This window comes from Chelonoidis abingdonii, chromosome 6, assembly GCF_003597395.2.
Source record: "Chelonoidis abingdonii isolate Lonesome George chromosome 6, CheloAbing_2.0, whole genome shotgun sequence".
NCBI lineage: Eukaryota > Metazoa > Chordata > Testudines > Testudinidae > Chelonoidis > Chelonoidis abingdonii.
In genome coordinates, this window is record NC_133774.1 from 54,890,365 (window position 1) to 54,911,255 (window position 20,891).

The 20,891-nt window shown below is 40.0% G+C and overlaps 1 protein-coding gene across 3 annotated transcripts in view; it reads left to right on the forward strand.

Annotated features, from left to right (window-relative positions):
* The window catches only part of VCAN (versican), a 145,124-nt gene extending 127,372 nt beyond the window's left edge, over positions 1-17,752 (forward strand). For all 3 annotated transcript variants that reach the window (XM_032763421.2, XM_032763424.2, XM_032763422.2), the window contains 3 exons: positions 12,863-13,007; positions 14,286-14,468; positions 15,175-17,752. In XM_032763421.2, the coding sequence (XP_032619312.1) occupies positions 12,863-13,007; positions 14,286-14,468; positions 15,175-15,305 (459 nt within the window). In that variant the 3' untranslated portion in view covers positions 15,306-17,752. The remainder of the gene's footprint in view (positions 1-12,862; positions 13,008-14,285; positions 14,469-15,174) is intronic.
* The last annotated feature ends 3,139 nt before the right edge of the window (positions 17,753-20,891 follow it).

Sequence of the window (20,891 nt, forward strand, 5' to 3'; positions counted from 1 at the left end):
TTTACTGTGTTATATCCGAATTCGTGTTATATCGGGTGGTGTTATATCAGGGTAGAGGTGTACTTGAAAACTGTTATCATGTCCCCTCTCATTCTTCTCTTCTCCAGACTAAACAATTTTTTCAATCTTCCCTCATAGGTCATGTTTTCCAGACCTTTAATCATTTTTGTTGCTCTTCACAGGAGTTTCTCCAGTTTGTCCACATCTTTCCTGAAATGTGGTGCCCAGAATTGGACAAAATACTCCAGTTGAGGCCTAATCAATGCAGAGTAGAACAGGAAGAATTACTTATATTTTGCTTACAACACTCCTGCTAATATGTCTCAGAATTATGTTTTCTTTTTTTTTTTGCAACAGTGTTACACAATTCACTCATATTTAATTTGTTATTCACTATGATTTCCAGATCCTTTTCTGCGGTACTCCTTCCTAGGCAGTCATTTCCGATTTTGTATGTGTGCAACTGATTGTTCCTTCCTAAGTAGAGTACTTTGCATTTGTCCTTATTGACTTTCCTCCTATTTACTTCAGACCATTTCTCCATTTTGTCCTGATCATTTTGAATTTCAGCCCTATCCTCCAAAACACTTGCAATCCTTCTCAGCTTGGTATCATGTGCAAACTTTATAAGTATACTCTCTATTCCATTAGCAAAATCATTGTTGAAGATACTGAACAGAACTGATCCCTGTGGGACCTCACTCGATATGCACTTTCAGCTTGACTGTGAACCACTGATAACTACTCTCTGGGAACAGTTTTCCAAGCAGTTCTGAACCCACCTTACAGTAGCTCCATCTAGGTTGTATTTCCCTAGTTTGTTTATGAGAAGGTCATGCGAGACAGAATCATAAACCTTATTAAAGTCAAGATATACCACATCTACTGGTTCTCCCCTATCCACAAGGCCTGTTACCCTGCCAAAGAAAGCTATTGAGTTGGTTTGACATGATTTGTTCTTGACAAATCCATGCTGACTGTTACTTATCACCTTATTATCATACACCCTGGGCATCGCAGAGCAAGTGCTCATTGAGACAGGCGCTAGTTTTCCACATATAAATTATTTTTCACATAACTGCCATTTTACTGTCTTGAATTTATAGATTTGGTCATATTTTATTTATATTTGACAAATTTATTTTTACTGCTAAAATATACGTGCTGAAAGCATCAGCCCTAAGTTCTGGGCACTTCTTCCAGTATTTGAAACATAATAACAAATACTTACACTGAACAGTGTGAATCTACTGCCAAATCACCAATATAATCATAATTTGCTCTGGCCTGTAACACCATTAAACTGAAGCAACAAACAAACCTGACCGACATCATCTAGTCCTTCCTCCAAATTCCTGAGCAAATCATTCCCTTTGCAGCATGTCCAGAAAGTTCACAAATCCAGGCAGTGGCAGACCATGCAAACAAGAAGCATTATGTGGAATTTAGGTGCCAGTTGGAGAACACTCTACCGGCAATTCCCTCTCTTGCATATCAAGGGAGCTCCAGCTTCAGTGCCTCTGCTGATTGTGTGTTAGAGCAGCATGAAAAGGAGATGTCTATATATGATAACTTGGACCAAAAAAATTTAGAGTTGTAAAGAACAAGAACACCTTGAATTTCACCCAGTAGTCCATTGGTAGCCAGTGCAACCCCCAGATCACAAGTGCTGTTTGATCCCAACAAACAATTCTGTTTAACAAGTAGGCTACTGCTGTAAATGTTCTCAGGGAGAGATTCTTGACCGATGCCACCATCACAATTTCAGATCAATAGTCATGTCTAAAACCAAGTGGGCCACCATCAAGGAAATCTGCAGGCTACAAATATTGCCATAACTGCTTGGCTTCAATCTTCTCAATAACTTTCCCAAAATAGGAGATTCCGTAGCAGCCTCTAGTTGGCAAAGTCCTCAGCATCAAGTGTTGAAGTCCTGTTAGTGAATGAGTAGTGGCCAGAGTACTTCCACACCTTCGTTATGCAACACTAGCTGGAACTCAAGCAGAGTTTTCCCTCAAAACATTGCCCTGGACCCTGGATGCAGCAGGCTGTATTTGAATTATATACTATGCCAGACAGAATATGTTAACCATGGATTTGGAACCCATGACATATTACGTATCATGTTGTCCTGTAGTTTGGTGTTTGTGTTCCTCCGACAACGACAAGGCTCTTTTCTACTTGTTTCTAATTTATTTGGGAACGAAAACAGACATATGTAAGAGTTTGTTTTCACAAACATTTTTGCAAAATCAAAACAGTGATTTCCTTTTAAATATATTCCTATCCCTTTCTATTCACTTTTCTGCAAGCACTTCTGTGAATATTTTTCTTTCGGCAGAATGTATGGGTAGGATTTTTTATTTGTGCAAATAAAATATTTGTACGGCAACAGTTCAAATTAGGTAATCCCATCAGGGAATAGGAATCATACCATGTGATTTAACTGACTAATCACACAGTTTGATTATTGAATGCTCATTGGAGTATTTGCTAAGAACTGTTTATGAACAAACCACAGTTTCAAATATACTGTAAAAAATATTACTAATAACAACCAAACAAACCTGGGAAAATCAGTGTGGGACTATGAAGAGGGAAAAAGGACTAGAGTCCTCAAATAATTATTTGCAAGGAATAGGTAGACCATATAAAGGTGGATGATTGCGTATCTTAAACCTGCTCAGTTCAGCTGCGTTTAGGACAAGGTCAACAACAAAGGCTGAAAAGTGCAAGAAAGACTTAGAGGTGAATATTACCAGTCCTAATCAGCTGGGACAGTCTCCAAGCTATTTTTCAAAAGACAATAAATAAATATTATGTGGCATTTGAAAATCTCATAGGGAAACTGAATTTTAATAGCAACCTTTATAGCCAAAAAGCATACTCATCTAAATAGAAAAATCTGGTGTCACTTTTGGCAGTTTCTTCTCTTTGTATTTGGATTGCTAGCATTTCACCATTAAGCACCCTTGCAAACAAGTAGAGTGGTGAAGGAGCCCATTGGAATTATGTTTCAATGTTCCGTGTTATGGATTAAGCACATATAGCTACTTGGGCTGTGCTTCAGACCTTTGTCTATTCATATCCTTTGGAAAATGCTGTTGATAATTAGTGCTTTGTATGGCAGTGAGCTCACTTCCATTACACAAGATTAGTGCTGTGTTAAGGAGCTGGCTAGTGTCTGTGGCCAGATTGTCTGTCGCTCATAGAATGCTGGCAGCCAGGAAAGTAATGGGCATGTTGCCACTTTAACAACTGCCCAGAGACCTTAGGTTAGTTTTTCTTCCCTTCAGTAAGAGTGTTATGCTTCATGTTTGTAATACTGGACTTCTTTGCCAGTGTTAGGTAGCTACATAAAAACAAAAGTTTCATTCTGTTAAAACAAAGTCCTTCCTTATTCTTTCCTTTATTGGTCAGCGAATCAGTTTTAACTTAAATCTATACCACCTCCCGTTCCAGAAAGAATAGCTGTATTGAACACAAAAGGACTTAAAAAATGCATAGAACTTTGTAGGGAGGTAGGCTGCCTGTGAGTTAAATAAAACAAACAGACTAAAAAATTCTGTGATCAACTGCAAATAAAAAGGCTATTGTGCCAGAGATTCATAGCTTTCTTGAAGACAGGGATTTAAAATCTACGAAATATTTTGATTTTCAGATATAGCAGTCATTACAGCCCCTCTCTAAAATGCTCATTTGACCTGCTTAAGCCAAGAGAACTATGTATTATTATTATTTGAAGTATATTGTTTAAAGGCAGGTATGTTCTTAGCTCAGAATGTCTCAGGCTAGTAAGAGGCCTCTTAAACAAACTTCTTTTTGGGAGGGGCAGGCTCTCATTTTCCCCCAAAGGTCTAGCCAGTTACTTCTGAGGCGCATTACATTTGGCTTTGGGTTGAAACTCCTAGCAGCGTAAACCCTGCAATAACGGTTGGAATAAATAACAAAATGGGGTATTTTTTGGTGTATGTGTCTCTAGTTAGTCGCACATGTGAAAAATACAATTGTATAGATTTTGATTTATATAATTACTTTAGTATAATTCCCAGAGTTCATGTACTCTACTAACATACCTCTGTCATACTTCTCAAAACAAAGATACCTTCCCACTGACAAATTAGTTTAATCAAGTTAGATTGTTCCTTCTACAACATTCACATAGGAAAGACCTAAACGTTAATTAAATTCCTATTTTTAAAAAGCCAAATAGCAAAATTATGTTAAATGTTGATAATCATTTATATCGTGGACTTCATCCCAAAGATCCTAAAACATTTTACACATTTTGTACACACAGCACTTCTGATGGATGCAACTACTTTTTGGGTGGAGAGTGGAAGCCAGGTAGACAACTAACATATTGCTCAAGGTGGGGATCATACACATACCTAAAGAGTTGCTATCTACATTAGAGAAGCTTCCGGGGGTTCACACTTCTCTAATGTAGCCTTAGCTAGTAGACAAAGACATCAGGGAAACTCCCTTCTTACCAAAAGTGCCAATATCTCATTAATTTCTGTATGGAGCAGTCTGGACTTCCTCTGAAAGTCCCCCTTATGCATACAAATACCACAAACTACATTGTCCTCACTAAGCTAAATATATAAAGCATGATGAAAACTGATCAGTGAGGGCCTGATCCAAAGTCCAGTGAAGTCAGTGGGAGTTTTTCCATTGGCATCAATGGGCTTTGAATCAAACATGGAAAGGAGAAGTTAATATCTTTTCAGTATCTTTTAAATTTTTGAGTTTTTTTTTCCAAACAAGATAGTATAACACAGCTGCTGATCATTAATATCTAGGCTTAGTAATGGGTAGGCAGCTCCATCTAGTGGAAGCTTCCCATCATGCTCAACACAACGTTTCTCCTTTTCACAAGTTCTCAAATAAAAAAAATAAGCCAAGAAGCCAAACAAACACCTAGCCTTGCAATACGAAATACAAGTTTCACACTGATTTCATACATTAGCTAGTCACTGGTTCTAAGCAGGGATTGGATCTTCGTTATATGGCATTCTCTCAAAAAGATACATATTCTACTTTAGATGTAAATATTTATAGGGTATGCATGTGGTCTTTCTGGGATATTTCCAGAAAGACATGAACATGTGCTAACAAAGGCTCCTATTCTGCAAGCTGCTTCAGGGGGAAGCAGTGGTCTGCCTGCACAAATCCAGTTGTAGTTTCAGGGCCTAAATCCTTAGGGTGAAATCCTTGCCTCGTTAAAGCCGGGGCAATTCCCATTGTCTTCAAAGAGGCCACAATTTCTCCCTTAATTATTAAGGCTCTGAGTCTGCAAAACACACACTTACCGCTGGCCCGGATTCAGTAAGGTGCTTCAACATGTGAGCTGCCTCAGATTTCCTTGGGATTACTCATGTATTTAACGTTAGGCATGTGCTTAAATACCTGACTGAACAGGGGCCTTTAAGTGCATGAATAGTCCCAGAGAAGTCAATGGAACTACTCACATGCTTAAAGTTAAGCACATGTGGAACTGTTTTCAGGATTGGGACCTAATTCAGTGCAACAATTCAAATGTAACATCTTGTCTTTCCCAGAGCAAATATCAGATTCATTTAAATATTAAGTGATGCTGTGATTATAAATGGAAATATTATGATCATTGTTGAATCTTTACAAATAAAGCCTTGACTTTTTTTCTTGCTGTTTATTGAAAGTGAAATTCCTTCCAGTCCTCTACCAGGTCTTTCAGTTAACAAAAGCAATGTTGTCTAAGAGAGTAATCTGCCAGTAAAGTCTGAACTGATCCACTGACTCACTGTAACCTGGGACAAGTCAACTGACCACCTTGTGCATCAGCTGTAAAACTGGTAAATAGTAGGACCTCATGAAAAGCAGAGATAACATCTGAGTTGAGCTATCCTAGGTAAATGAATTTCAAAAGAAGCCCACCATGTGGGTGACTGTGTCAGCAGACTTTCCTGATAAGAACTTCTAAGGGCTTATCTGTCATTATGGAAGAGCGTATACCCGTTCTCAGGGAGCAGTAGGGAAAAGGAGACAATTGCAAGTGGTCATGGTGGTGTTAAGGCCTCTAGTGCTCAGTTTAAACCAGTTTACTGATAAATGCCTGTCAGGAAATGTTGCTTAACTTTAATTTAAGATAAAACAGACCACAGAGAAATCATTCAGCCCACTCCTGATGTCCTTTTCTCAGTGTTGTGATATGCCATATCAGTTTCTCACTGTGAAGCATTCAGAGAGGACAGCCACAGGAATATAGATCACATCCATAATAACAAGTGCCAAAAAAATGCCAGGATAAATTTGTACTGGAGAGTCATGTAAAGTTGCAGAATATGTTCCCTTCCCCCAGGATGAAAAACAGTGTAAGATTGTGTAAAGATTAGACATACTTCTAGTAAATAATTTCTTGGGTTTAGTTATAGAAGGGATTATTGGCCTTTACACAAGAAAAGGATCAAGTAATTAAGTTTTGTTTGCATCAGAGGTTTATTTTGTTGTGGTTCATTACACATAGTGTCTGTTGACTATTTGGAATGTAGAATCCTAGCTATTGATCAAAGCCACTTGGTATGTATTTCTGTGATAAAGAAATGGCTGTTATCGTTGGATGGCTATTACAAAGCTTAGATGCTGTTCCCCACAGATTCACCTTGACAATATGCAAACAGCTAAAGAGCTAAGTGGATTACTTATTAGTTTCCAAAGTATGGGTGGTTATCCTAAACTATTATAAGTACCTAACCTTTTATAAAGCAGAGTGTATTCAGATATTTGCAGAGATGTCTTCATGATGGGAATGCTGTGGTTGCTCATTTTAATTAATGATACTTCTGAATGACAAAGGTTTGCGATTAACTGTTTGTTTCCTTAGACTTAATTTAATTTAAAAGACAGTCTGTCACTCAGTTGTCAGAGTCTGGTTAAGTTTAATTCAAGGCAAAATATGGGGGGAAATGAAGTTTATAGAAATCCATTCACCTGAGGGACATAATAGTAAATGTATTTTAGATACTTATATGCGTTCCACTACCATAATGTCAGATAAGGAACCAAGAAACTAAGGCTATACCAGAGGGGGAGGGATAGCTCAGTGGTTTGAGCATTGGCCTGCTAAACCCAGGGTTGTGAGTTCAATCCTTGAGGGGGGCCACTTAGGGATGTGGGGCAAGATCAATACTTGGTCCTGCTAGCAAAGGGAGGGGGCTGGACTCAATGACCTTTCAGGGTCCCTTCCAGCTCTAGGAGATAGGATAGCTGCATAAATTTAATACTGCAGTTAGACACCCACTGCTGGTTCATCAGCTGACTCAAGCTAAGGGGCTGTTTAATTGTGGTGTAGATGTTTGAGGTCTAGGAAGCTGCAAAGGGGGAGGGTCTACATTGCAGTTATACAGCCCTGCAGCCTGAGTCACCTACCACAGGTTTTTAATTGGAGTGCAGACATAGTCTAAGGTCATACAGGAAGCCTCCAGCACAGTGAACTACAAAAGTAATCAATTGTTGAGAATAGGCCACTTCCACCTTAATTGAACTGACCTTGTTAGCACTGACCCCCCCCGCCACCTTGGTAAGGCAATGCCCATCTTTTCATATATATATACTACTTACTGTATTTTTCACTCCGTGCGTCTGATGAAGTGAGTTTTACCCCATGAAAGCTTATTAGTAATTATTAATAATTTGTTAGTCTCTAAAATGCCACAAGGACTCCTTGTTGTTATTACTGTTATAAGCAGTGAAGATGTATTAAGGGCCTACTCTTGTTCTCAGCTTCACCATGATCTTGGGGCAGTATTGTTATGTGATTCCTAAGGGCCAGGTTAAGGCACAGAGACACTCTATTCCTGTGCCTAGGACCAGCTTCTGGAGTCATGACACAGCATCTCAACTGTCGCTGAAAATGAGTAAGACTTGGTGTAGTCTACAAAGTTTCTCCAGCATAGCTATGTTGGCTAAGAGAGTGAAAAAACCATGACTCCTAGCTGACATAATTATGCTGGTAACCCCCCGCCACACACACCCCCGGTGTAGATGCAACTATGGTGACAGAAGAATGCTTTTGTTGGCATAACTAATCTCATTCAGAGAGGAGGTGTAGCTATGTTGGCAGAAAAGTGTAGCCAGTATGTGCTGTGTCTTCACTAGGAAGTTTTGCTGACGTAACATATACATGACCAGCAGAGACTTTGCAGAATAGACAAGCCCTAAATCTCTAACCTTCATAGTTGTGAGGATGAGCTTGAAAATGTGACCTGAGTGTTACCAACAAAGCAATGGCTGCCCGAGTCTGCAGATAGACGGAAACAGTAGCATTGAGAGGTATGAACTACTCTGCGCACCTCACTGAAGTGTTAATTCCAATGTATAGGTCCCCTCCACTAACACCATCCTTGCAGATCCACTGTGTGGCTGGAGGAAACAAATGCAGTGAGCCCAACCTTCGTCTGGCATTGTTCTTCCTTCCGGGCTGCAGAAATGGCCATGAGTATAGGTCCCTATATACACTTCCTGGATATGCTTTAACATTTTGATCTCAGGCATCATTTCACATTATATGTTACAGTGATTTCCTCCGGGCCTTGCTTCCATATTGCCCATGAGGATAATGTTTTTTAGGTCGGTCTGTTTGATGGCATAACTCCATAATATTTTTGGTGTAGATAAAAAAGCCCATAGTAGCTCTTCCACCTTGAGTTAACTTGAAATGTGAATGTATTCAGGTTTTCAGAAATGAAGACTAATGATGTTGGTAACATGTCAGTTTACCTTTGATTAATGCCTTTGGGCTGGCTTGAAAACTATCTGGATAAGAGTAAGAGCCCTTTAATAATGGCTTCACCGATTTGTGGAGACAGTAACAATTTACATGAAGATATAAGTTAGCTGCAGAGTGACTGGAACAGTGCCAGTATTCTTTGGATCCATCTGTGAGTTTGGTTGCTGAACTCTTTTACACGTGTTCTTAAAAAAAAATCTGCACAATAAGGAGTGCCAAGGAATGGGGAACTGAAATATGCTATTTTTTGGTACGATATGTTTTTGGTAAAATACAGTAATTGAGTTGAAATATAAGGATCTTAAATGACATAACCACTTTGTTTAGGATATTTGAGCAGTGTTTCCCAACAGAGAAATTATTAATCAAGTATTTTGGAGGCATTTTCACAAATAAAGGATATTCCTTTAAACTTCCGCAAGTGCAGTGATTATAGACACAGGATATCTTTGAATGCAAATGCTGTAGCCTAGTAACTGACACATGGGGGGAGGGTTGATTCTTGTCTCCCACCAGTTTATGCTGATGTAATTTCACTAATCTCAATAATGTTGCTCTTGATTTACACCATTGTAAATCAGAAGAGCCCCAAACCCGTGATTCCTCAAAATCTCTCCCATAACAAGAAAAAGGATATTAATGCATTTGTAAAGTAACACATACCATCCAAACTGTGAGATACTTTCCCCCTCACATCTCTTATCTCTCAATCAGTGAAGTGTGGCTAAATAAGGTATTGAAAAACTACGGAGCAGCAGGGTGGAGACTTAAAAAAGCAGTTCAGGAATTTGGAAATTCCTCTGCTAAGCAATTCCGGCATTAACACCAAGAAAATCAGAGTTGCCCAGCCAAAATAAATCTGTGCAATGATGATATCAGATGTGAGGCAATGGCATGTAATGTCGAGGGATATCAGACATTATTGCATTGACCACAGTGTCTAGATATGATCCTGCAGCCCTGCCAACAAAACAAACAAAAAAAGTTTGAAACCATTATGATGTAAAACACCCACAAACTACTATACATGATTAGAGCTCAATTCAACAAGGTGCTGAGCCCCCTCAATTCACACACCTGGGGTGCAGAGCACCCTTGACTTCCACAAATCTGCAGAATCTCCCAGGAGTGTTGAAGGGTCAGACCTGTTTTAGAACCTATTGAAATCAATGGGATTCTTTCTACACTTTGGCTCAGGCATCTATCCAGGATCCTGGCTGTTATCTCTGGTTTTCCTAAGTGTCTTATCTGAGCATGCTGCAATAGGATCCCAGCACCTGGACTGAGCAGGCATAGAAGAACATCCACTTCGGATTTTACTTTGTCATTCCAGAGTAACTCTACTAACTTCCATGGAGTTACTCTTTTACTGGCGTTACTCAGGGCAGAGTTTTTGACCCATGCTTATGCATCCTCAATCACATTTGCATCAGCATGCCCAGGTAAGGCCTCCCTGACCCACCCACTTTGCATTGTGGGATGCATGCAGATTCATTTTGTATTTGTGCACAGAGTGATGCAGAAAGTCATGCACACTGCAGATCCCTGCTTTTGCATGTTTGCATGTTGTGCATTGTGCTTAGCTGCTGTGCCTCAAGGATTTTCACTCTCACCAAAAAATGCTGAATTTCTGGCCCTTAATGAAGAAGGACCTGTATATGTCTTGTGTTAGTGATGCTGAACACTGACGTGAAATTAACTTAGGATTGCCAAATTTCTGATTGCAGAAAATTGAACACCCTTGCCCCACCCTCTGCCCCACTCCTTCCCCTCTGCTCTGCCCCTTCTCCAAGTCTCCATCTCACTCCATCCCCCCTCCCTCACTCTCTCCCACTCTTGCTCACTTGCTTATTTTCGCCGGGCTAGGGCAGAGGGTTGGGGTGCGGGAGGAGGTGAGGACTCCAGTGCGGGTGCGGGCTCTGGGGTGGGGGTGGGACTGAGGGGTTTGGGGTGCAGGAGGGGGCTCTGGGCTGGGGCCGAAGGGTTCAGAGTTCGGGAGGGGGCTTCAGGCTGTAGCACGGGTTTGGAGTGCAAGGGGGTGGTGAGGGCTCCAGCTGGGGGTCTGGGCTCTAATGTAGAGCAGGAGATGAGGGGTTCGGGGTGCAGGATGCGACTCCTGGCTGAGGCTGAGGGGTTCATAGTGTGGGAGGGGGTGCGGGCTCTAGGAGGGAGTTTGGGTGTGGGAGGGGGCTCAGGGCTGGGGCAGGGGGTTGGGGTGTGGGAGGAGGTGTGGGATGAGGGCTCCAGCCAGTCAACGCTTACCTCACATAGCTTCTGGAAGTGACCAGCATGTCCCTCCAGCCCCTAGGCAGAGGCATGGCCAGGTGGCTCCATGCACTGCCCTTGCCTGCAGGTGCTGCCTCTGCCCACAGGCACTGCCTCCGCAGTTTCCATTGGCCGTGGTTCCTGACCAATAGGAGCTGCAGAACTGGCGCTCGGGGTGGGGCAGCGCGCAGAGCCTCCCAGGCCGCAGGGACATGCTGCTGCTTCCGGGTGCCACACGGAGCCAGGGCAGGCAGGGAATCTGCCTTAGCCCTGCTGCACTGCCAACCGGACTTTTAATAGCCTGGTCAGTGGTGCTGACTGGAGCCGCCAGGGTCCCTTTTCAGCTGGCCATTCCAGTTGTAAACCAGACACCTGGCAACCCTAAATTAACTTAGTCCCACATCAAGGAGGATATTTTACAAGTGAGCACCTGTATTAAATTCAGTGCAGCTCAGTTTAGAACATTACAGCTGAGAAATGCTTAGATAATTAAAGACTTGTGATGGATAACCTGACATATTGTAGGAAGGTTAAGCATTAAACTCAGCTTTTTAATAGCCTGATTCAGCATTGTGTGTGGTTCATTAACTTTATTTCTAAATGTGTTCACATGGGTAATGAATTGTGGTAACTTCATGAAGTTATTTATATTTCTAAAAGCTATTCTTTTATGGACATTTATATGGACAAGGTCCAGTCAGGAGGTCGTAAGTGCCAAATTCAAATGTGAGCATTGAGGAGCCACTTTGACCATAGAAGGAGCTGATTGGCTGGCTAGGTTCTGGCATTTATATGAATTCCTGTTTTCAGATACTTATTTTTATCCTTCATACAATTCTTCCAGCAGTGATACAGCAGGAATATAAAAGAAAGAAAATTATTATATGTAGTGTTCCAAATCTTTTTTTCTGTTTTGTTTTTTATAATATATGCATTTTTAAGAAGAAATTAAAATAGGGTCAGAGAAATCCAAAAAGGGTGAGGTCTCCATTAATGGAGGGGAAGATATGTCTTTCGTTGCTGTATCTGTTTGGAAACCAGGATGAGACTTATCCCACATCTGCCTACTGTGGAGTTCTTTCACCTTTCTCTGAAGTATCAGATATTGGCCGATATCAGAGACAGGATACTGAACTAGATGGACCTTGAATCTGGTACATTATTGACTGTTTCTATATTACAACTTTTCATGCACTCCAGGCTTGTTGTTCAACAGAGCAGATTGAATTCTCTCTCTCCCCTCCTCAGCACCACCACAAATGACATCACGGAATGATCTTAAGTCCTGCAATGAGCTATTTGTGGACCAATTTTGTGAATGAAGCCCCATCAAAATCTGCCAGGGATGGAACTCTTTTCAGGGTCAAGTCCACAGTTTGTCCCTATTTGTTCACTAGGCTCAACGCAGGCTGACAATTAAACAAACAAGAGTGACACATCCTTGTGTTTGGTTTGGTTTGCTCCAAACCGCATGTAGTTGGTTTCCTTTGTGTATCTCTGTGTCTTTACTGCTTTTTTAACTGCATTGTTTAGGTGGCAGGAATTTCTCCTGTTCAATTTCTGTATGAATGTGGTATTAATAAAAATGGACTGGTAGAAGCAGGTCCGATGCAGGAGAAGGAAGCTTTATTTTTTTTCCACTAAGATAATCAATTCCCTCCCACTTCTATTAATTGTACATCCATTTTTGTTTAATTTGTGCTGAATTGCCTGGGTTGAACTATTGAATTTGCCCTCTTTCTGAGGTAATATTATGTGATCTTCTCTAATATAGAATGTAATATGCCCTGACTCCGGAAATAATAACTTTGCTCCTCTTTTCCGCAGCAATATGAAAACTGGCGACCTAACCAGCCAGACAGTTTCTTTTCTGTTGGAGAAGACTGTGTTGTTATAATTTGGCATGAGAATGGCCAATGGAATGATGTGCCATGCAATTACCACCTCACATATACCTGCAAGAAAGGAACAGGTGAGAAACCATCACCATGTGATAGTGACTAAAATAGGCATGTATCAGAGGGATAGCCGTGCTAGTCTGGATCTGTAAAAGCAGCAAAGAATCCTGTGGCACCTTATAGATTAACAGATGTTTTGGAGCATGAGCTTTCGTGGGTGAATACCCACTTCGTCAGATGCATATAGGCATGCTTCCCTGAATTCATACATCTGAGTGACCCTGCTTTATAAAGTAATGGGGACAAATTCTGGCTGAAGAATGGCATAATGGATCATCAGATGGGCTTATGCCTACCAGCTTTAAACCGGCTTCTTTTTTTTTCTAGCCCAACAAGATTATATTTTGGGCAGATTGGGTAGCTTTCCAACAACTCAGTAGCCTAAATTAACCAAAAATAAGTGGCTGGGCAGGGTCAGAAAGTGGAGTCGTCCTTCTGACGGCAGAGAGTACTGGAGTACTCCTACTGCTGGGCTGATTGAAGAGAAAACCAATGAGAGAGCTTGTTTGCCCTGAGAACTCTCTTTATTCAACAGAATTATGGGCTGGACTGAGCGTACAGTCAATGCCTGCTATTACCTGAGTTGGTGTTTCAGCTCCGATTGACGGCATTTCCTCACAGACTTTTATCCACATGTTTTCCGAAGCAAGATTATTTTATCACGCTCTCTAAACCTGAACTATGTTTGGATTCATACAGCTCAGCTGTGTAGTGGCTTTGCTCCATTAGAATGGAGGGAATATGAAACCTTGCTGTTACTAGAAGCTGTGCACTCAGCTGATCACCTGAAATTCTCAGCCTTTACAGACTGGTGCAGTCAAAATTCAAACCTTTGCCACTGCTGCCTAATGTAACATCCTTAGATTTACTGCGTTTTATTGATATATCATTGATGGATCCATGGATCTCCAGTGTTTCACATACATTCTTGTTCAAAAAGAGAATTCCAGACTAAGGTTATGAATTAGCCCTTTTTGAAAAACCTTTTGATATAGAGTTAATGGCCTTTGGAGTTCTGCAGAAATTGCTTCTTTATTCCCATTTTCGGTTGGCCATCAAACCACATAATAAATTCAAAACAAAAAGGAAACTCCATCAATTTTGTCTGCAAGTTTCCATTTCCATTCTTGTAACATTAAAATCTGATCAGCCATGTCACAACAGGGCTGATCCTGCAGTTCTGATTCAAGCAAGACTCCTACGAAGTCAGTTTGTGCCCTCCTGGGTAAGAACTGCAGGGTTAGACTCACTTTGGAACGACACCTATTAACTTGGTTCTTTTTGGTCTTTAGTTGCCTGTGGTCAGCCTCCTGTTGTAGAAAATGCAAAGACTTTTGGGAAGATGAAGCCTCGCTATGAAATCAACTCCCTGATTAGATACCACTGCAAAGATGGTTTCATCCAGCGCCATATTCCAATTATCCGGTGTCAAGGGAATGGAAGCTGGGATATGCCTAAAATCACCTGCATGAATCGTAAGTTGCTGACTATAAGCTGTATCAGAAACTATAGACCCAACATGGTCAAACTTTTTATTAAGGATCCATTTTCAGATCATGTATGAAGAGTTAATAAATAATTAATTAATTACAGTATTAGGAAGATTAGTCAATTGATAGAGATTGTTCTAGCAGCATTATTAATCTCAGGTGTTCAAAACCATGAATCAGGCCTCAAAAAATCATGATTAAAAAAGAACGGTGCAGGGAGGGTCTTTTATTTGTCTTCTGGTTTCTCAGCCTTTAGGTTGTCCCTGGATCATGTCTTCAAGCTTTTCTCCACAACCATCAGGGCTAGAAATGTGTTTTTTTTAAAAACTGACCAAAGTGAAAGCTGAAATTTTCCCCATTCCCACTTAACTTCAGGAGCTGGGGCTTTAAAAATACATCAATATCATGTACCTATGATAAACTCATAAAAGTTAGCAACACGGTCAGGGTGAATAGGTTCCTTATAACTGTGGCTCACAGCCATCAATGATACTGTCTGTTGATATGCTTGTAATCACCTATAATACATATTACTTCTGTCTGTAACATGCTTATAATATCATTTATAATTCCTTTATAAACCATTAATAAACTTAATATAAAGTGTGACTCGTATTGTCCATCAGCCATTTTATTGTTCAGATCAAGGAATTCTTTTAATATTTTCCTTCTTTTTCCCCCTTCTTTGCAGCATCCACATTCCAAAGGACTTATTCTAAGAAATATTACTATAAACATCCTTCACCAGGAAAGGGAACTCTTTTAAATTCATCAAAACATTATCACCGCTGGATCAGGACGTGGCAGGATTCAAGGCGCTGAATGCTAAATGGTGGATAGGGATTTTCACCATTTCAGCCAAAGTCCTAACTTACTGTGCCTTTTCTATCACTTCTAGAAGTATTATCAAATTGTTTGGAATTATGGACTCCAGAATTCACAACACATTTTGCAAAAATGTTGGGGTTTATCAGCAAATTCAAAAATAAAAACATGAGGAACTGTTTCCAGCCAATCAGAAATGTTAGTTTTCTATATGCCACCAGTGGGGACCATTTTATAACATATATCAGCCTACTGCAATATTTAAACAGCTCAATTTTAGCACCAATGAAAATGTAAATAAGATGATTTTATGATGTTTAATTGTGTGTTGTTTTTAAAATCCTGTATATAAAATGAAAAGTCACACTAAGTTCAGGCATATTTATGGTTATATGGCCTCAGAGGTCTGTAATCATTGATTTCCTTATTTGTCTGTCGTTCACTTAGGTTGGAGGTGGTTTAAATATAATTGTATTGACTGAAAACTGCCAGATGAAGATAAACACACAAGTTACATTTCATTTTTTTTTTAAACTCTGCCATTTCCCATCAGAGGAACAGTTTTTGTCCATGTGATGCAAAACATAAAGTAACATCAAGCCTGAATTAGGAACTGCAATGTGGAACTTTTCCTGCTCTCCATTCCAGCTTCATCACTGGTGGACTGCATGGAGGACTTGTATATGGCAAAGAAGGCCTGTAAGAGTCAAAGTGCTAATACATTAACTCTCTCAACCAGGGTTGCTTTCTTAAAATGACTTTCACAATACTAACCATAGGTCTGTGTTACAGGTCTCTGCATTTTATAATGGAGGTAGACCTAGGGTTGGTTTTGGGGGGTGTGCCTTTTTTAACAAACAAAAAAAAAAAGTCAAAAAAGTAAATAATTTTGTATATATAACCATTTTAAATCTTTTTTCTAAAGTAATGAATGTTTGTGTATGAATGCTGCAGCTGTGAAGCGTACATAAATAAATGAAGTAAGCCATACTGATTTAACTTATTGGATGTTAATTTACCCATGCAAAGAAAACTGAAAGAGCTTGGTAGTTCAGTATTAGAGTCTGAGCTCCCCTGATGCATTTGGAACCATATTTCAGTTCAGCTGCTATTTCCCTGATGTACTAAATTCCTAGAAAACAGAACCACTTGTTTGTGATGAAATGGGTGACTTGTAGGAGAATCAGCATGTTGGCTATATAAAAAGAAATGCACAAAAAGATTACAGATCATAGTGAATGCAGTGTGCATGTAGGACTTCTTTATTTTAATTGTTTTATTTTACTTTGACCCATTCAGCTCATCATTGGCCTGGACATGTATAGCAAAGTAGTGTTTAAAATAAGCTCTCCGCAGCAAGGACCATGTCAATTTGGTTGCTTCAGCAAAGCACACTTTTGGGCTGTGTTAAAAAAAAAAGGATAAATACCCTCTGATACACCTTCTAAAATAATAATAATATAAATACAAGTCAAGGTCTCTTCTAATATTGATGTAGGCAAAAATTATGGAAAGAGAAGCAAGCAAAAGAAAAAAAAGTGAAAATCCAGCTAATATGTAGGAGTTTGTATCCTATTGAGCTGCCCATAAAGTAAAACTTTTATGGCTTCGCAGCAAATACAGTAGCTACAATTGCAAATGGCGTCTTTAAGAAATTCCATTGCCTGCTAAACCAAGTGGAATCTAACCTTTGAGTGTTCTTGACTGCTGTACCCCACTGCATTGACTTGTACATTTTCCCCCTCTACAGCACACATACTGCTTTTTTCTATTTATATTATAGCTTGTATAGTGTATAATGTGAATGTCTGTTTTTCTTGTGAATGAAAGTTAAAATCTTTGTAACTTTAATATCTGCTTCTGTTTCACCAAAGAAACAAGGTTTTGCTATACTGTGACTTGTCTTGTTATTGCATGTCTTCCACTTTAAATCTATGCAATGTGATATTTTACATATGAATAGGGTGATCATGTGCTAGGCTGTTTGTACTCACCGTTATTTCACAGGTACTATGCGCCTAATCCAATGCTCACTGAAGTCTAAGGGAGTCTTTAGATTGAACTTTAATAGGGCTTGGGTTAGATTTTAGATAAGTAGCTGTACAGGATTTTTGGACTGTGTTTTAAAATATAGAGCAAGATTATTACTTATGTAAATCAAGGCTCTGTTCACAATACAGAGTATACTATACATCATTTCGTTGTGCAAACACATACAGATCATAAAATGGGTTTTAGCACTCTGTCAATTTTCTTACAATATGTACAAATCTGTTGTATAAATCTATTGTTTTACTTGTTTGCTTTTGGATTTAAATAATGTTGTAAGCCATTCAGATACATGGTGATTGTAGTTTAAATAAGTTAGGTATAGATCTTATATTGATTCTTTCCATGTCTGCCTCTGTCGCTCATAATAAAATAGGACTGACAAATTTTCTTATTAAAAACAAACCCATGTTTCTTTATTTAGAAAATGAACTGAACTTTCTTCAACTCTGGAAACCTAATTTAATTCCTGATTTAAATCCCAAATGTAAAGTTAGTTAGATGGTCACATCCTAGGCCATAGGGCACATCTTGGCGGTTTTGTGATGTGGATAGCAGTTAGGTATGTATGCTTGTTAATCTCTCTGCTCAAGAGAAGCCAAGACTCTACTCAAGCCAGTATTATTAACCTTCATTTCCAGGAGCACCAAACTCAAACACACTCAAGGTTGTTGAGGTCAAAGTTAGGAAAAGGGGCTGGAGTCCGAGATTTGAATAAAGATGTCAAAATCAGCATTTCACAGCTCCTTCCTCTTGGCTAACAAATTAATCCAGCACTGTTTATCTATGTCAGATGAGAATATTGCAAATAATCCAGCACTGTTTATCTTTTTTTTTTAAACCCTATCTATGTCAGATGAGAGTATTGCAAATATTTTTTTCCCCCAAAATACCAAATTAATAGAAGAAATATTGCCACTAAATTTATTTTCAACCACAGGATTAATTACTAAACTTTTCCTCTGAATTTTCCCGCTCTATGCCATTCCACAGAATACAGAAGCTGATTACATCAGGTTGGATATGGAAGGGAGATGTTAACAGTAAAATTTGACGGTATGGAAGCGGTCAAAAATGTATTGTGTATTCCAGTCTTGAAGGCAGGCTCAGCTGATGGTTGGGACAGACAGGGGTCTGGCCTGAAGCCTGTGCACAGAGCCCAAAATGCTACAAGGAAAGCAGGTCCAATACCATGGATCTGTGAATAGCTGTGCAGAGCAGCTATTATTCTGTGCACCTCCACAATATCTGCAGTACATATGGCTCTTGTAAATGTGGCTGTAGGCATGGGCTTCATCTGATTGCATTTATATGCTCCAGAGGGCGAGTTGGGATGCTACTACTTACAGCAGGAGTAAACTTCGCTGCATATTGCAGTGTAAGTTGCAACGTTTCAGCAAAAGAATATGCTGCATGGATCGACTGTTCCTATATTCCTATCCAGGCTGTCCGCAGGGACACATGCCCCTGCTTTCAACTATGAAACCGCTCAAGCTCAATGACAGTGGGCACTTCTCTGAAATCAGAGCCAACAGAGGCAAATTGAACTGCACACCTGATTTTATCTGTGGATGCCAGAGAGGATGAAATTGGAATTGGAACATCAACGCAAAGAGAATCTCCTCCAGTTTTGTACTTGCAGTGCACGTGTTAGGGATGGATGATCCATCTTGGTTAAAATAAGAACCTTCATTGAAAACTTGGACTACAGACCAGGAGTGAAAAAAAAGAGTCTGTGCACTGCAAGAAAGGCTGTTGGCACAGTACCTTTATCTCAAGCCTGACCAGAAAGAGAAATGTAATAAGAGTCTGTTGTTCCAGCACAGCCTTGCAGATTCAAAAACAGCTGCATAAAAATAGGTTAATTTTTTTCATGGCAAAATTGCATTCAGCATTTATGTGTGGTGTTTTCCATTCTTTTCCAGTAATCCCTCGTGTTAAATTGTGAGGGTCTAAAGAGAGGAAGGACAGTTCACAGCTCATGGCCCTGGCCTAGGATTTGGGAGAGCTGGGTCTGCCCCAGACTTCCAGTGGGATGGGCACATCACTTAGTTTCTCAGTTCCACATATATGCAATAAGGATAGTGGTACTTCCCAACTTCCCCAGGGCATTGTGGGGACAAATACATTAGAGAGTCAGGCACTCCAGTTCTGTTTTTTGGGGCGAAGGGGTCATGAAAATATTAAATATTTGTTCACACATCAACTTGCAAAATCCACTTCTAGCTCTGAAAAAGGGAGCTTCGGGAATTTTGCACATTTGAAGCGTTGCACACACTTACCATGGTAATCTTAGTCTGTGGAGTGAAGACAGGGGGTGACACAGCAACTTCTAGCAACAGGTCCTTTGTGTGACTGTGTTACCACCTGGCAAAACAGGTGGCCAGGGCAAGGGGGTAGAAACATTTAATTTACTCCCCTCTCATGTTGCATCACCATCAGTGGGATCCTCTTCAGGCCCTACTCTTGATACAGTAGTTCCTTTTCCTGTTCTTTGAGACAGAAGACACAATGGCTATTCTCGGTTATTCCTGTGATGGTGTGGCAGGTGTTAACCAAGCCCCTTCTCCCCGACATATCTAAAGCTGTATAGATTTTACCTGCACACTATGATTACAGCATCAATACTTTTTTTAAAAAGAAAAAAACCTGAATTACCATAGCCAAATGCAAAGGCGCCTCCATGAGGGTAATAGGGCAGTACTGCAATGGTTGCTGGGAGTCAGAGCTATAAAAGCCCAGCAGAACAGCAACTCAAGGCAATTAAGGAAAGGTCTTTGAAGGGAAAGGAGTCAGCTAGCATGCTGTATATATTCTGAAAAGTCCGCTTAAGGGGGAAGACCTGAGAACAAGTCTTTTTTCATTTCAGAGCTGAACTGTGTCCTATGCAAAGCTGGGTAATTTTGTTGCTGTTGTAAGTTTAGAATTTTATTTTGTTGTAAGTCTGTATTTGTCATTGCTTTGTTGTAGCTACTTCTTAGCTGCCATTTCATGAGAACTGCATCTGTGAGCCAGAGCTTATTTCCCTAGAGGCACACCCCACACCCTCTCAAGTTTGCAGTAACATGCTTTGTAATCATTAGCTTTGAGGGGTGATGTTTTTTATTATTTATCTTATTGTTAAGGAATGGTGTCTTTAGTAAACAAAGTCCCAGTCCTGATCAGCACAAATCCCCAGACTGCAGAATCTGACCTTTTTGTCTATTGGCATTAAGGGGTGCAGGAGTGTCATATTCACTTTTTTTAAACTAAGTGTCAGCTATGAATAATCTTCCTAGTTGTTAGTAGCACTAGGATTCACTCAATAGGCCCTTTGACTTTTACAGGTGCAAAAGCTAACAATCTTTCTGTAAAGTTGTTATGACATTTCATAAACTGAGATAAAAATTGTTGTCTCTACATGTCATAGAGCCTACCATTACCTGCTACCTCTGGCTTGGCCTGCTACCCTGCCTGCGCCTGTCCTCTAAATTTCTTAGACTCACTTCTGTGAGGCCCAGAGATCCTAATGTTCCCTTTAAAAGGCATTTTATT